This window comes from Exophiala oligosperma (genome assembly GCF_000835515.1).
Source record: "Exophiala oligosperma strain CBS 72588 unplaced genomic scaffold supercont1.17, whole genome shotgun sequence".
NCBI classification, from domain to species: Eukaryota; Fungi; Ascomycota; class Eurotiomycetes; order Chaetothyriales; family Herpotrichiellaceae; genus Exophiala; species Exophiala oligosperma.
Window position 1 is genome coordinate 32268 of NW_015622834.1, and position 15914 is coordinate 48181.

Here is a 15914-nt window from a genome sequence, read left to right on the forward strand (position 1 = left end):
GGACGGCGGCGTCAACTCCCCCTCAAGAACCCTGGCATTACATCTCGTAGATTCTATGGCTAGTTGATCATGGCATTCAAATAAGTGATCCCCCTTCATTCCCCGGATCATCATAAACACAGATTGTTCCCTCCCCCCCCGCTTGTTCTTCCTTCTCTCGACTTCCATCCACTCTACTAACACCATGGGTTATACTGCAAAGGCAACTATTCCACTCATTCCTCTGGCCCGAGATTCGGTCCTTTTGCCTGGAGTCACGCTCAGGATCTCCGTGTCGAACCGTGCCGACATACCTCTCCTCATCTCCTCAGCCTTTCAAAGAGCTTCTAGATCAAGAGCAGGAACTGCCTCTCTTCCTGTTGGCTGTGTCCCTATCAACTCCCCTTATCTAAGCGCGGATGGGAGAGAACTGCTCGACAGTTCGAAGAAAGAGAGTAGTGGCCACATCGAACATGATATCGATCCCAGCAATGCGACCAAGAAAGATTTATTCAAGTACGGTACCTTAGCGAAGATCATTGGAGTACAAGGCAACTCCAATGCGGATCCATACTTGGTCGTCGAAGGCGTCCAACGGTTCAGGATAGATAAGATCAGACACGAGAAGCCAAACTTCGAGGCCGAAGTCACATTTTACGAGGATGAGGTGCCAGATCTCAACGATGGTGACCTACGCGCTAGTTTCACACGACTTAAGCAACGATCTCGAGAACTTTTGACCTTACTTCGATTGTCCTCCCTCTTCCGGCCTGCGTCGATGGTCCTCTCGCCACTCATTGTCCGCCGATTTGAGCTGTACATTGGAAAGAAAGATCTTTCTCAGGCCGGCCAGCTTGCGGACTTTATGACAGATATTGTGGAAGCAAGTTATGAAGAGAAATTGCGCGTATTGAGCACCTTGGATTTGCACGAGCGTCTGGAACGTGTTCTGGCCCTTTTGAACAAGCAGATTTCGGGCATCAACGGGAACATCAAGATCACTTCGATCACTTCGACAACGCTACCTTCCAACATTGGGGTGGACATCTCCGACCTCAACCAAAGCCAGCGCGAGGCTCTTGCCAGGCGCGCGCTGTCCGGGTTGAACGGTATGACTCCTCCGGGCATGCCAGGTGCACGAGGGGGCGAAGGAGATGAAGATAATGAGGTCAACGAAGTCGAAGAGCTCAAAAAGAAGGTTGCTGAGGCCGGATTGTCACCAGAAGCTCAGAAAGTTGCCGATCGTGAACTGAAGCGCTTGAAGAAGATGAACCCTGCTAACGCGGAGTATGGGGTCATACGTACTTACGTCGAGAACCTGGTTGAGATTCCCTGGACCAAGGTGACTGATGACCAATTGGGAGCTGACACTCTCGCCCGAGCTCGTAAGCAACTTGATGACGATCATTACGGCTTGGAAAAGATTAAGAAGAGATTACTTGAATACCTTGCAGTCTTAAAGCTCAAGCAGTCTGTCAATGCCGATGTCGATCAACAAATTGCTAGATTGACCAAGCAACTTACTCCTACGCAAGAAGGTGAGGAGAGAGAGGTCGAGCAGATTCCGGACAACGAGAAGGATGCTGCTACTGCTAAACTGCATGTTCTCAAGTCAAAGCGAATGGTCGATAAGTCACCAATCCTTCTACTAGTTGGACCCCCTGGCACTGGCAAGACGTCTCTGGCAAAATCGATTGCTCTCTCCCTGGGTCGCAAGTTTCACAGAATATCCCTTGGCGGTGTTCGGGATGAAGCAGAAATCAGAGGCCACAGACGGACCTATGTCGCTGCAATGCCAGGTCTCATCGTGAGCGGCCTGAAAAAGGTCGGGGTCGCGAACCCTGTCTTCCTGCTTGATGAGATCGACAAAATCAGCACAAATAATTTCCATGGTGACCCATCTGCTGCTATGCTTGAAGTCCTCGATCCTGAACAGAATCACAGCTTCAACGATCATTACGTCAATATCCCCATGGACCTGAGTAAAGTTCTCTTCATTGCAACCGCCAACTCCCTCGACACTATCCCTGCGCCACTTCTCGACCGTATGGAAACCATCCAACTGTCTGGCTACACCACTATCGAGAAACGTTACATCGCCAAGCAGCATCTTATCCCTAAGCAAGTCCGTACTAACGGTCTCTCCGATGGTCAAGTGGTCCTGCCTGACGACGTTATCGACACCATTATAACATCCTATACCCGCGAGTCTGGCGTGCGTAACCTTGAGCGCGAAATAGGCTCAGTGTGCCGATACAAGGCTGTACAATATGCTGATGCGAGAGACGCAAATGACACCAGCCCCAGTAAATATAATCCCACCGTGACCGTGGATGAGCTCGAAGACATTTTGGGGATTGAACGCTTCGAGGAAGAAATTGCCGAAAAGTCTTCGCGGCCCGGTGTCGTCACAGGGCTTGTGGCATACTCGTCTGGCGGGCAGGGGAGTATATTATTTATCGAAGTGGCTGATATGCCTGGCAAAGGCCGTGTGCAACTCACTGGGAAACTGGGCGATGTGCTCAAGGAGTCGGTTGAGGTTGCGCTCACGTGGGTCAAGGCGCACAGTTATGACTTGGGCCTTACCCACGACCCTCATGAGGACATTATGGAGAAGCGTGCTATTCATGTTCATTGTCCTGCGGGAGCGGTGCCCAAGGATGGACCCAGCGCTGGTCTAGCACATACCGTTGCTCTGATCAGTTTGTTCAGTGGAAAGAGCGTGCCGCCTACGATCGCCATGACGGGAGAAGTCAGTCTGCGTGGCCGCGTCATGCCGGTCGGTGGTATCAAAGAGAAACTCATTGGCGCACATCGTGCGGGAGTCAAGAAGGTTCTTTTGCCTGCACATAACCGTAAAGATGTGAAGGATGTGCCTGACGAGGTGAAGCGCGAGATGGAGATTGTTTATGTCAAGTATGTTTCCGACTCCCCCTTTCCCCCTCCCTGTGGCCTATTTTTCCAGTTCACCGGCCTAACGTCTGTATTATTGGATCTGCTGCTAACATATCCCATCAGGCATGTTTATGAGGCGCTCCGACAGATTTGGCCCGAATCACAATGGGCTTCAGACAGATATTTTGCCGAGGTCGAAAGTCGGTTGTAGATTGTGGACGTTGGTGGTGTTGTTTAGAAGATCTGACATTGCAGAACTTGTATTAGCAGAGCGAGTGATTCATGTGGGGGGGTGGTTTGAATATCATCTTCATAGTCATGCAATTACTTAAGTCATTATCATGATTAGTTGATCTTGACGAAGATTTTCGCTTTCTCTACTCAGGGCGAGGATGAGTTTCACAGTACTTCGCAGTTAGTTGCGTCAGGCATATTGGCTCAACATCAAGTAGACACCCGAGTTCACACAGGATCGCATGACGATCGGTAATGTACAATATAGATTTTTCAACGTCTGTAATCATACAGGCAAAGCAAGAAAGGGTATCTAACGACGAGGTGCATGGTCCGACGGCATGTCGGCACTCGAGTCCAACAATTGCCAGGTCGGCGCCCACTTTTTCTTTCCCTTTAATAGTTCCTGCGCCTGTTGGGCGATTGTCTTTCTGTGTTCGAGGTTGGGTTTCGATAACCCCCACTCGCTGCTTTCTCGTTCTTGGGCGAACTGTGCCTTGGCCAGTTGCCAGTAGTCGTCGTGTTCCCACCTAGAGAGAATATTTGTTAGTTTGGAGTAGGAGGGGTGGGATATGTTGGTACAGGAAACTTACGGATCGAGGTCCTTGACCTCTTCTGGATAGACGAACGGCTTGGCCAGTTGCACGGTCATCTTCTTTATGCTTTGAGGCCGGTACAGGGCTCCCTGACTGTATCTGTCTGTCGGTTGTGTCCGTTTCACTTTTTGTTGGATGACAACACTCCGTACGTGCAGGACTTCTACCGCGTACACGTTCCTCAGGTAGGCTTTGAGATCCAGCTTGCTGAAATGTAATGGGACATCGAAGGCGGCGTAGTTGGGACTGAGATGGGGTGTGCGCATCAGGACGACGGCGTCGTTAGGGTGAGGACTGTAGAAGATTGGCAGGTTAACAAAGGTGCCAAAAGAGAGGTCAATGTGTAAAAGACCTAGGGAACAACTCACAAGTTGATTTGTTTCCGCGATTCGTAGGGGACATTGGCAGGTTTGCTAAAGAACCGTGAAGGAGATTGTAGTAGTTCGGTCACTTTCTGTGGGCTGAGATATCTGCTGTTGGTGTGTAAAAAGTCTCTTACGTCGCTTGACACATGCGATAAAGGAGAGTAGACGTCCATGAAGTGATCGAGGTGTTTCCGTTCCATTTCCCACCAGCGCAACTCGTCGTCCGTCCGGGTGGCTCGGAGTGCTTCCAGGGTTTCTGGAGCTAGTTGCTGTTTTGGAGGTTGATTTGATGATAGTTGAACCTCATACTTTTCAAGCCATTTGAGCGGAGGTTCGACTCGTTTGAAGATGTTGGCAGAGAACGGGTTCAGTCCAATGGTGGTTTTTACTCGTCTTTTGGCATTCCATAGTCGGGGCGCATTGGGTGCTACCCGGGTCGTTGGAATCTTTGGTTTCGTGTGAAGTGTAGGCGGAAGCCTTGCTCGAGGCATCGTAGCGGAAGAGGTGGGTTGACGATGCCGAGTAAAGCAGGCTTTGCAGATAACAGCTTTTGGACGGGCGCAGTTGTTCGATGTCTACGGAGTACGGAGTATGAGGTATGAAGAAATGAGCTGTAGAAGTTGTGTAGGGAAAGTTAGCCGCGACCACCCATTGCCATGAATCGGCCATTTGATTCGGTGAGGCTCAGAAACGGACACGCGCCAAACATTTTGGTGGATCGTTTCCATCATTCACACTCAGTCGTTCCGTAAGCTACTTGTCGCCTGCCACCAGCCGCAGGTGTCCTTCCGTACATTCGTCAACGTTTACTGATCTTTGCCTCCATAACTCATCTTCTTTACCTCTACTATTCCCCTTGACTTCCCTGTATCCCTAAGCCGGTTATTTTTTCATTCGCGAATTCATTGGCCAAACAGGCCACAACGACAACATGGCGCAGGAAGAGAAGAAGCCGACCGCCGCGGAGAAGGGCAAGGGCAAGGCAGAAGATGTTTCCATGTCCAATGGAGAGAAAGATGCACACGCAGATACCAAAGACCCCAAGGAAGCGGATGGAAAGACAGATGCGCCCGCTGAAGAAGAGCTCAGCGAAGAGGATCAACACCTCAAAAGCGAACTAGAGATGCTGGTCGAACGATTAAAAGAGAACGACACCAGTCTATACAAGCCTGCGATCGACGCCATCAAGAATTTCATCAAAACCTCTACCTCGTCCATGACCGCCGTACCCAAGCCTCTGAAGTTCCTTCGGCCACATTACGATGAACTTGCCGCCCTTTACGACAAGTGGTCTGCAGGATCCGACCGTGACTCACTCGCGGACATGCTTTCGGTCCTGGGCATGACATATGGAGATGAAGAGAAGCTAGAAACACTCAAATATAGGCTGTTGTCAAAATCGGATGATTTGGGTTCGTGGGGTCACGAGTATATTCGCCATTTGGCCCTTGAAATTGGCCAGGAGTACCAAAACCGACTGAATGATGAGCGAGAAGTAGGGGACCTCACGGAGTTGGCTTTGGCCCTCGTACCATACTTTTTGAAACACAACGCAGAAGCCGACGCCGTGGACCTGCTTAGCGAGCTTGAGATGATCGAAGAGATTCCGCGGTTCCTAGACGAAAACACATTTTCCAGAGTCTGCCTCTACATGGTCAGCATGGTCAATCTTCTCACATACCCCGACGATGTTGCCTTTCTCAAAACCGCCCACGAAATTTACGTCAAATATAACAAATTGGCTCAGGCAATGGTCCTGGCCATCAGGTTAAATGACGAGGAGCTCATTCGGCAAGATCTGGATTCGACAGATGACATGGCGTTGAAGAAGCAACTGGCCTTCCTTATCGCACGGCAAAGAATATACATTGAAGTTCCCTCAGAAACAAAGGATGAACAAGAAATCGCTGAATGCTTGGGCAACACACAACTACCGAATCACTTCAAGACCTTGGCCAAGGAACTGAACATTCTAGAGCCAAAGACACCGGAAGATATCTACAAAGCACATCTTGAGACTGGACGGGGCATCACTGCAGCTGCAGATTCGGCGAAGCACAACATGGCCACCGCTTTCCTCAACGGCTTCGTCAATGCAGGTTTCGGTAAAGACAAACTCATGCTGGTGGAGGAGAATGAACAGCCTTGGGTATGGAAGACCAGAGACGATGGTATGATGAGCACTACTGCTTCGCTCGGTATGCTCATGCAGTGGGATGTTGAGGGCAGCTTGGACGTCATCGACCGATTCCAGCAGTTGGAGGAAGAACCTATCAAGGCCGGTGCACTTTTGGCCTATGGTATTGTTAATTCTGGAGTTCGGATGGAAGGCGATCCAGTCATGTCTTTGCTCACTGATGACGATGTTCTCCAAAACGGCAAGCCTTCTATGAGACTCGCAGCTATCATGGGTCTCGGCCTGTCTTATGCTGGATCGAACCGAGAAGACCTCCTGGACTATCTGCTCCCCATTGTCGAGGACAGCACCCTTGACATGCAGCTATCTGCCATGGCGGCCGTATCGCTTGGTATGGTGTTTGTGGGCTCGTCCAATCACCAAGTTGCGGAGGCCATTGCAACTCAATTGATGGACGAAGACCGTCAACGGCAGCTGAAGGACAAGTGGGCCAGATTCATGGCGCTGGGATTAGCGCTCCTATACTTTGGGAAGCAAGAAGAAGTCGATGTCATCCTAGACATTCTGAAGGCAATCGACCATCCCATGGCAATGCCTACTGCAACACTCGCATCTGTATGCGCGTGGGCTGGTACTGGAGCTGTGCTTAAACTACAGGAGCTTCTGCATGTCTGCAACGACCATATCGAGGAGAAAGAAGAGACGACAGGCGAGCAGCTGGTGCAATCATACGCTGTTCTCGGTCTGTCACTGATAGCCATGGGTGAGGATGTTGGACAAGATATGGTTCTTCGACAATTCGGTCACCTCATGCACTACGGCGAGGCCAACATCCGAAAAGCTGTGCCACTTGCAATGGGTTTGATTAGTCCCAGCAACCCGCAGATGAAGATCTACGATACTTTGTCACGCTACAGCCACGACAATGACAACGACGTCGCTATCAATGCCATCTTCGCCATGGGCTTGGTCGGGGCCGGTACCAACAATGCTCGTCTTGCTCAACTACTGAGACAACTCGCAAACTACTATCACCGGGACCAAAACTCACTGTGTATGGTGCGGATCGCCCAGGGTTTGGTACACATGGGCAAGGGCACCATGTCACTCAACCCATTCCATACCGATCGTCAAGTGCTGTCCAGAGTCGCCGCAGCAGGTCTTCTGACGGTTCTCGTGTCTCTGATCGATTCGAAGCAGTTCATTCTCGCCGATGCCCATTATTTGCTGTACTTCCTCGTCACCGCGATGTATCCTAGATTCCTGATCACCCTGGACGAAGACCTCAAGCCGATGACTGTCAATGTCCGCGTCGGTCAAGCCGTGGATGTTGTAGGTGCTGCTGGTCGACCAAGAACCATTACTGGCTGGCAGACACAGAGCACACCGGTTCTCCTAGCGCACGGCGAACGAGCCGAACTTGAAGATGAGGAGTACTTATGCCTAAGTAGCACTCTAGAAGGTCTCGTCATCTTGCGAAAGGTTAGTAATTCTTCTCAGTCATGCCAGTATTCACTAACATTTTGCTAGAATCCGGAATGGGAAAGCACCAAATAAACAGCATCAAAGGTTCAAGAGTTTGCGATTCGATTGGCATTTGCACTGTCCCCGGACAGGCTGTATTGTATCATAAGTACCAGGTTAATCTAGACTTGCACTGGACAGGGTCGCCAGTAAGATGCTCAGGGTGGTGGGTTGCACCCTAACAGAAATTCTGAATGAGGATCCGTAACAGGAATTGAACTGAACAAATACCTCTTCTATACTCCGTAATCGTCTTCTGCAGGTGAATATGGCTCTCGAGGGTCAGTGCTTCTACTATGGTTGGAACGGGTGGCTGGATTCGATGGTGTTGGAGTCTGGAGTAATACGAGCAACTGCTCCACCTGTGAAATGGCATCATTGTATTTGCTCCGCATCCTTCAATTACTCGTTCACTTGCTCGCTTCCTCACATCACTTGTAACCCTAGAGATATCGATTCGTTGGTCCTGCGCAGGCAAGATGAGATCGATGCAGGCATGAAGGTGGTCATCATGATCATACTGTTGCATTTCAGTCTTCATCGTTAACGTCTTCCCGGAAGCAGAGGTACTCCCTCTCTTGCGACCACCATGCCGCCGACCCCAAATCCACGCATCTCGTCTCTCGACTTCGACACCCACCGCAGGCGCAGGCGCCCGTCGGGGGGCTCCCATCCCAGCATCGGAGACGATGACTTTGACTTCATGGGCCAAGTTGCGGCCGAGATCATCGAACGAGACCGCATCAAGATGCGCAGGGAGGTCATCCGGGTCCTCAGCTTCGTCTGCGCGGTACTGAACTGGCATGTTTTTCGCTTCCCCGGGGGCCTCAGTATCACAGGCAATAATATCTCTGACATGTACACAGTCTATGTGCCGGGTCGATAACCTCCTTCTCTCTCTACGGCGCCCGTTTCCTCACCGACTTGCGTTATACGCAGTTCCAGGTCAACGCCGTGTCCATAACTGCCGAGTTGGCCATGTACCTGCCGGTCCCCCTGTTCGGCTACCTCTGCGACCGGTACTCGCCTCCACCGCTGTCGTTGCTCTCTTCTCTACTGTTCGGCTTCGGCTATCTTTTGGCTGCGTACACCTACAAATCCGGCCCGCTTGCAGATGCTTCAAGAGACGAACACGGATGGCCGTTTGGCGTCATGATCGTGGCCTTTATCGGCATCGGCGCAGGCACAAGTTGCATGTACCTTTGTGCGGTCGCAACCTGCGCAAAGAATTTTGCGACGGCCAAGTACAGAGGCTTCATGCTTGCGGTGCCTATCGCAGCGTTTGGTCTCAGTGGCATGTGGCAGAGTCAAGTCGGCGCACACCTGCTGTATCAAAGGCTTCCCAACGGTGGCAAAGGTGAAGTCGATGTATTCAGGTACTTTGTCTTCCTCGCTGGGACACTCATTGGTGTTGGCCTGCTCGGCACTCTCGGTCTACAGATCGTCGATGAGGAAGAACTGATCGACCACGGTGTTGATGTCCTCGAGCGCAGCGGGCTACTAGAGGAGAGCGAGTTTTTCCGTGACTCTGAAGCCTCTACACCCGTAAACTATGGCTCTATTTCTCGTGCTCGCACTGGTTCAGGTAGCGCCACGCCCTCTGACACTGACTCCGAGGCAGAGGTCGACCTGTCAGAATCTCAACTTCTCAAACGCCGTGAACAAGAACACCGGCTCCGCAAGAAGAAATACTGGCTCCTCAACCATGCGACACACACTTTCCTCACTGATCGGACGATGTGGCTACTGGCTGCGGGTTTCTTTTTGATCACAGGACCAGGTGAAGCTTACATTAACAACCTGGGCACCATCATCCCCACCCTCACGCCCAAACGATACTTTGACACTACCAGCCCTCCTGCAGGCCATGCATCCACTCATGTGAGCATTATCGCCCTCGCAAGCACATTCGCTCGTCTCTTCACGGGGTCATTGTCGGACCTCTTCGCGCCTCCAAGCCAGCCCGAGAATCCGCCCACGGCACGATTTCGATTCAGTCGTCTTGTGCTGCTCCTTCCCAGCGCAGTTGTGCTCTTGCTGGCCTTCCTCAACCTCGGTCTCCCATTCCTGACGCCTTCTGTGCCAGAGCTCTTTTTGCTCTCCAGTGCGTTTCTGGGAATCGGCTATGGCGCATGTTTCAGTCTCGTCCCGATCATCATCAGCGTCGTTTGGGGCGCCGAGAATTTCGCCACGAACTGGGGCGTGGTGGCCATGATGCCTGCCGGTGGTGCGGCGGTGTGGAGTCTAGTCTACAGCGCCGGCTACTCGAGAGCTTCTACTGGTACTGGGCCCGGTGACGGACGCGAGGGTGAGTGCCTAGGGTACTCTTGCTTCGCGGGCTGGGCGTGGGGCTGCGCAGGCAGTGTCGTTGCGGCGATTGTCCTCTGGAGCTTTGCCTGGCGTACGTGGAAGAAGCGCAACGTGATTGTCTAGGAGGCAAATGCGACGAAGAGGACGAATAGTGAGGGAGATGAAGAAGTAGAGATTGACGTCCGAGTACGGGTTACTTTACCTCGCGAAGAAGGGTCAGGACGGAGGAGGAAGACCCAGAAGAGCAGTGAGAGGAACATTCCTTGTGATGTGCATATTCGCGTGCATTGACCGACGTCGGCAAGGAAGGAGGTATAGAGGTAGAACGGAAGAAGCACGAGGAGGAGTCTTGAAAGTGCTCTGGTCGGTTGTTTTTGGTTGAAACGGTTCTCGCGTTTCTCGAGTGGGTGTTTGGGTATATTTGGCTTGGGCTCGTTCACGGTCATGGCGACGGCGTTTCTTGTGTTCAGCATTACTCATTCAAGTATCACGACGGGCCACCGCACAAGTAGCCGGCCAGTTTTCGGGATGCGAAAGCTGCTACTTCTCCTTTGTCCCATATCCGTAGTCCAAACAATACAGACGGAAAAATAAAAGAAGCACAAGCAAGCAACAAGTAACAAGCAAGGGACAACAACGAGTACGGATGATGGTGGACGCTTCAGTTCTTTCTCTCTCATTGTCCTACTCCGTACTGACTCTGTCTTTCTCTTCTTCTTGTTCTGGGGGTATCTTGGGGGTTTCATCATCATTACACCCGTCCACTGCGCGTGTCCGTTCCCGTTGCAACGCGCAACCGCCTCTTTCCTAGTCTTTGAATTCCTCGCTTCGCCTTTGTGATCCAAAACGCCCCATTTCTCTCGCGACAATGCCCGCGGTGGATCTCGGGTATGATGCATGCGATACAGTCAGATTGACCTTTGCTGTCCTCGACGCCGCAAATGACCAAACAAACAAACACCAAAACTCCTTGCTCTCCAGTAAAAGAACCAAGAAACCGATGCAAGGGGGTCTCACAAATCCCAAGAAATATCAAACCAAGTCCCACGCGGCGACGCCGACGAATCCCATACCGACGCGGCCCTTGCCGTTCAAAAACTCCTGCACGCTCAACCCGCGCGCATCCTGTCTATCTCCAAATGTCGTGACGGCAAACAAAGTGAGACGCTGTCCGGGAGCACCCAGTTCTCGCGCAGGTATGTCCACGAGCCAGGTATCGCCACCTTGGCCATTGGGTCCGGGATAATATTCCATAGGCACCAGATCTTTGTGACGACCGTCGAGACCCTCGATCGACACAATAAAGACGGGAGGAAGCCCTTTGCGCGTATGCCTGTCGAGTGTCCAGTGGGGGCAGAACAGACTGAATTGGAACCGAACCATTCCTGGTTGTCGCACATTGATCCTCCTAGCTCTAGGGGAAAAGGACTTTTCCCCAATCGAATAGTCCTCTTTGGCGTTTGTGAATACCGTTGGGCCTTCGACTCCATCTGGCCAGCAGGCCGGATCGATGACGATGTATTCCTCCCATGACATCCGTCGACCTCCCGGCAGGAAAAACTGATCACCGTTTGCGGGGAAATGCTTGACGGCGAATTCTTCGTTACTCATGGTGAAGAATTCGGGAGTGAGTTTCTGGATATAGGGCTGTCCCGCCCCTTGGACATGGCCAGCTCCCCAGCAGCAATCAATAAGCTTCCATTCTCCGTTATCGATCTTGACTGCATTCCAGGCATGGCCAGTACTGTAAGGAGGGAGAGGTGCTCCAGGTGCAAGTGCCGTGAAACCATAGCCCTTCCCATGTCCGCCAACGACCACCGATTCTAGCCCAGCATAGGTAGCTATGTTGGTGAAAAGAGCAGCATAGCCTTCACAGACAGCTAACCCACTCTGGAGAGTAGATTGCGGACTCGAGGGTTTGACATTGTTACCGAAGAAAGCCACAACGTCATACGCAATATTGTGGTGAAGCCAAGTAAAAATGGCGCGTGCTTTGTCAGTGGGCGAAGGGAACGGTGATGTTAATTGATGGGCTAACGTCTGCAAAGATGTGACTTGAGTTCTCGGGAAAAGAGTGGCTTGGTGATCAGGTCCCGAGAAATCACGACACGTAAGACAAACATTAGACGATGCAGCAGGCGCAGTTGTGTTTGTAGGAGAGACCTTGGGCTTGGTGGCTTGTATAGCTGACAAGTCCGGTCTTGACGAGAGAGGTACTGGTGGTGGCGCGACTTGGGCTTGCGGTTGGCCTTGCGGTTGGGCTTCCGGTTGTGATTGCGGCTCCCTTCTGGTGAATGAGGAAATAACATCTCTTATCGGTAGATTTATTGCGTCTCTCGCTGGTACTGTTGTATGAGCCCGATGTGGTAAAGACACATTATTCTGTGCAGGTCGGACATGAGGTTCAACGACCGAAACCACCTCAACGTGAGATATGTCTTTCTGAGGACTTTTAGAGAATGCCGCCTTCTTTGCCATCTCAATAGCCGTTGTCGAGGGGATCGGAGGTAGTTTATAGCCAGGACTTTCTGCGGCCTGATCATGACATTCGTTCACGCTCTTTCTGGAGGGTAGTCTCGGGGGAAGTGAAGGCCTGGCTGGAGGGGACGGTTTAACGTCTCGCGCAGAGGCCGGAGTGGTAACAGTCGTGCAACTTGGCGCTCGATTGACATACTTGGGCTTCTCATCTGAGTACTTTCTTGTCAAAGGTTGCGGTTGTACACCCCGTGGGGGCAAGGGAGGCAGTTCGGATTCTCCCCATGCCGGTGCTTTGACTCGGTTCAGGGAATCTGTTGATTTTCCCCGTGTAGTGGTTGTTCTTGACGATGTTGTGTCCACTGTACCATTCGAGGTGGTTGATGCTACCGATCCTCTTCTTTGCTCGTCCAGTGAGTTTTTTCTACAGGGAAGGGGAGGAGGTGGTTTCTTCGTAGCAGGGGGTGGCGCAGGCTGGTTGCCCACTTTGCGGTCTGTGACAGAACCATGGAGGCTTTCTGGAGGATTGTTGAAGGTGTTTTGTTTGACAACGACAGGCCGTCTGTTGGGGATCGGAGGAGGGTGAGACGGCGAGGGTCGAGGAGGATCTCCTGGTATTCGACCGACATGAGCAGCATTCAATGCCGCGATACGTTGTTGCAAAGTCAGAGGCTGGGGATCTTCAGCCATTGTAGATGTTGCAACTTGTTCTGGATCCCTGGTGGTGTCAACAGAGATCAAGACAAGCCCATAGCGAGAAGTAAGAGGTGAGAGGCTGGACCACCGTGACACCGAAATGGGAGACTTGGAATCCGCATGGCAGCCAGCAAGGCGAGGATTGGCTGCGCAAGCCTGGAGAACAATCCGGAATTAGTGTCACTAAAACATGGTCATCACGTGAAGAAGATCTGCGACACGCCAAGAGACGAAGACGACGCAACCGTGCGACCCCCAGAACGAGGCGAGGCTGTCGTCTCACTCCTGGTCAGCATCGGACAAAGAGTTGGAGAGAACTATGTGTGTGCAATTATCACGCCAGAGACACACACCTGGGTCAAGAGTGTCAGAAGATCCTGGTGACAACAATTTTCCCCTACGTTGGCGAGGTAGAAGAGTCCATCAAAAGGACTGATATCCTCGGAATTGGTGATCCGAGGCTATTATATAATCGTGGAGTTTCAGCCTTGTTTACCCGAGTACGAGGCTGCCAACGGGTAGGGGTTGGTTTACAGGTGTGATGGAAAGTTCCTTTCCGGATATCGGGATTTGAGAAGGCAAGTAAAATCTGGTCTAATGCTTCTCTGCTATGGAATGGACCTAGATTATCAGGTGTTAGCTGATCTCATTCGTGGTGGCAGCTTGATACGCATCTCCCAGATTGGTAGCCTCCTGCACGCATCTTCCCACATCGTTGAATACCATATTGTCAAACGTTTGAGGCCGGAAACAAGATCAATGCAAAGAAATTTGACATGACTGAGAACAGAGCAGTTATTGAGTTTAGATGTCTCATGGCGATGGGCACTGAATCATTGTCTTTTGTCCAACTCCTGTTTCATCCTGCTTCTGGGCGCCGTGCAAGAGGCTATTGCAGACCTCAGCCAGCACGGCCCTCTCGGCAGTGTCTGATACACCGGACTAATACTTACAAAGAATCAACAAGACATTTTCGGCACCATCGTATTGCGGGAATGAGAATGGCTTCGTTCTGCGAAGCCTCGTCTCGGGAGGTCCATTCAGCTATTGCTGATATTACACCCCGGCCAACACAGGGTTTGCTGATGGAAAACACTACCTTTGTATCATGTATCAGCTTTTGGTATGGAATAAATGTATATCTAGGGCGACGAGCCCTGTTCTGATACAATCATCAATCTCACCAATAGCCCTCACATTGACTTTCATACGACACCCGGCATTTGCTTCTCTCAGTCCTTCTTCAGCACAAACCATGATTTCGAAGGGTTTACCATGGTTTTGGGGCAAAATCGGGTGGTGTAAAATACAGCGCCACCTACCTGAAATGGGCGTTCAACTATTCCGAAATACCCCTTGATTGGACACCACCATTCTTGCAGGTACCCATCCCTCTTCCGGCCGGCACCTCAGACTACAGCAAAAGAACACTCGAATTCATCCGGGAACTCTATTTCGTTTTGTGTGTGGTCGACTACGTTTTGCACAACTACTTTGAGGAGCCGGAAATCGCACAGCTTCTCGAAGCATACTTTTCGGAACATGGTGATATCGAGACAGCCCGCATACACGTCCGAAGTAAGTCTCTTCCGAAGTTTCAGTTCCCATCGCCAACCAACGTTACCTTCTAGCTCTGATTTCCGCAGTGGACCGCGTCTACACGATCGTCAACAAACCAGGGAGATACGGGCGAGACACGGATGATGTTTCAGAGTGGGCGTCTGGAACGTCATACCGGTTCTCATCAACGCAGCGCGTTGACTCAGATTCATCCAAGAGAAAACCCAATGTCGTCGCCTACTGTATGAGCAACAAGCGTATCACCACAATATTTTGCAACCACTTTAGGGATCCCATGTACGGATGTGCAATCTCAGAGATGATACAGGTCCTCAGATTGAAAGCCACCCCGGATGATATAGACAGCATTCAGTGCCTTGGTATGACCATTCTCCACGAAATGACCCATGAGCATCTTGGAGGTATGTACCAAACCTGTCAACCTCGAATCCTCTGACACAATGTACACTGACAAGGAGATATTACAGCCCTCGACTTTGGCCTATACGGCTATGGAGATTCGGTTTCATTCGCGCAGCGACGTGGTAAAAATTCCGAACCATGGCCGCTACACGCAGACGGAATTACTCTGTTCATCATAAGTACGTTTCTAGATATTTCCTTGAAACGTCCTCCTGGCTGGAGAAATGATCAGCGGCATCACGTTACTGACTTTTTGATCAGGTGTCTACCTTACTGTCCTAATGCTACTTGTTCATTTTTGCAATACTGACTGCGGTGGTATCGTGCCTCGCGGTGACTTCGGGCCTTATGGTCTGCTACCGCCATTTGACAAAGCCAAGGCGCGGAGCGGTAAGGCAATGGTCGACATCGTGGAACGCTTGCAGAAAGACCCGGATTTTGGACATCTCAAATTGCGGTTCAACATCGTGTGACGGAGTTATCCAGGATGGGTTTGACGGTCGATCTGCTGGCAGACGAGGCTGAGGCCCCCTGGTGTGGAGTGGTCGAATGTTTTCCTATGTTGAGTCATTCTTGTACTGTTTTGCAAGTTATTTGAGTCAATTCTTGCATCGATATAGACTATAGTATGTTGTGTACAACTAAATGGAGGATTCCTGTCTTTATCTTTTAATTCAAACTTCTCATACGTCCACAAATGTCAACAGTCTTCAACACTTG

General features: G+C 51.1%; 6 protein-coding genes across 6 annotated transcripts; 4 read left to right on the forward strand and 2 right to left on the reverse strand.

Annotated features, from left to right (window-relative positions):
* Window positions 1–62: 62 nt before the first annotated feature.
* PV06_10918 (ATP-dependent protease La) lies at window positions 63–3361 on the forward strand. Its single transcript, XM_016412513.1, has 2 exons — window positions 63–2895; window positions 2998–3361. Exons 1-2 carry the CDS (start codon window positions 185–187, stop codon window positions 3083–3085), a joined length of 2799 nt encoding a protein of 932 aa, XP_016257012.1. The 5' UTR covers window positions 63–184; the 3' UTR covers window positions 3086–3361.
* On the reverse strand, window positions 3261–4648 carry PV06_10919 (uncharacterized protein). The gene is made up of 3 exons (XM_016412514.1): window positions 4073–4648; window positions 3702–3998; window positions 3261–3638 (listed from the first exon to the last, which is right to left on the reverse strand). The coding sequence occupies exons 1-3, from the start codon at window positions 4558–4560 to the stop codon at window positions 3422–3424; spliced, it is 1002 nt and encodes a 333-aa protein (XP_016257013.1). The 5' UTR covers window positions 4561–4648; the 3' UTR covers window positions 3261–3421.
* Window positions 4649–4821: 173 nt separating this feature from the next.
* PV06_10920 (uncharacterized protein) lies at window positions 4822–8123 on the forward strand. The gene is made up of 2 exons (XM_016412515.1): window positions 4822–7688; window positions 7737–8123. The coding sequence occupies exons 1-2, from the start codon at window positions 5001–5003 to the stop codon at window positions 7761–7763; spliced, it is 2715 nt and encodes a 904-aa protein (XP_016257014.1). The 5' UTR covers window positions 4822–5000; the 3' UTR covers window positions 7764–8123.
* Window positions 8124–8149: 26 nt separating this feature from the next.
* PV06_10921 (uncharacterized protein) lies at window positions 8150–10725 on the forward strand. The gene is made up of 2 exons (XM_016412516.1): window positions 8150–8531; window positions 8597–10725. The coding sequence occupies exons 1-2, from the start codon at window positions 8320–8322 to the stop codon at window positions 10161–10163; spliced, it is 1779 nt and encodes a 592-aa protein (XP_016257015.1). The 5' UTR covers window positions 8150–8319; the 3' UTR covers window positions 10164–10725.
* Window positions 10501–13301, reverse strand: PV06_10922 (uncharacterized protein). Its single transcript, XM_016412517.1, has one exon. The coding sequence runs from the start codon at window positions 13203–13205 to the stop codon at window positions 11073–11075; it is 2133 nt and encodes a 710-aa protein (XP_016257016.1). The 5' UTR covers window positions 13206–13301; the 3' UTR covers window positions 10501–11072.
* Window positions 13302–14538: 1237 nt separating this feature from the next.
* PV06_10923 (uncharacterized protein) lies at window positions 14539–15667 on the forward strand (the record flags this gene model as incomplete). Its single annotated transcript, XM_016412518.1, has 5 exons — window positions 14539–14544; window positions 14594–14789; window positions 14858–15193; window positions 15260–15373; window positions 15456–15667. The coding sequence occupies 5 exons, from the start codon at window positions 14539–14541 to the stop codon at window positions 15665–15667; spliced, it is 864 nt and encodes a 287-aa protein (XP_016257017.1).
* Window positions 15668–15914: the final 247 nt, after the last annotated feature.

What these genes read in the sequence shown, in the direction of transcription:
- PV06_10918 (XM_016412513.1), top strand. Translation starts at nt 185, where the DNA reads ATGGGTTATACTGCAAAGGCAACTATTCCACTCATTCCTCTGGCCCGA. An exon ending in ATGGAGATTGTTTATGTCAA is followed by an intron (nt 2,896 to 2,997) that starts GTATGTTTCCGA and finishes ATATCCCATCAG; the next exon opens with GCATGTTTATGAGGCGCTCC.
- PV06_10919 (XM_016412514.1), bottom strand. Translation starts at nt 4,560, where the DNA reads ATGCCTCGAGCAAGGCTTCCGCCTACACTTCACACGAAACCAAAGATT. An exon ending in TCGCGGAAACAAATCAACTT is followed by an intron (nt 3,999 to 4,072) that starts GTGAGTTGTTCC and finishes AATCTTCTACAG; the next exon opens with TCCTCACCCTAACGACGCCG. An exon ending in GAGGTCAAGGACCTCGATCC is followed by an intron (nt 3,639 to 3,701) that starts GTAAGTTTCCTG and finishes TATTCTCTCTAG; the next exon opens with GTGGGAACACGACGACTACT.
- PV06_10920 (XM_016412515.1), top strand. Translation starts at nt 5,001, where the DNA reads ATGGCGCAGGAAGAGAAGAAGCCGACCGCCGCGGAGAAGGGCAAGGGC. An exon ending in GTCTCGTCATCTTGCGAAAG is followed by an intron (nt 7,689 to 7,736) that starts GTTAGTAATTCT and finishes ACATTTTGCTAG; the next exon opens with AATCCGGAATGGGAAAGCAC.
- PV06_10921 (XM_016412516.1), top strand. Translation starts at nt 8,320, where the DNA reads ATGCCGCCGACCCCAAATCCACGCATCTCGTCTCTCGACTTCGACACC. An exon ending in GTCTGCGCGGTACTGAACTG is followed by an intron (nt 8,532 to 8,596) that starts GCATGTTTTTCG and finishes ACATGTACACAG; the next exon opens with TCTATGTGCCGGGTCGATAA.
- PV06_10922 (XM_016412517.1), bottom strand. Translation starts at nt 13,205, where the DNA reads ATGGCTGAAGATCCCCAGCCTCTGACTTTGCAACAACGTATCGCGGCA.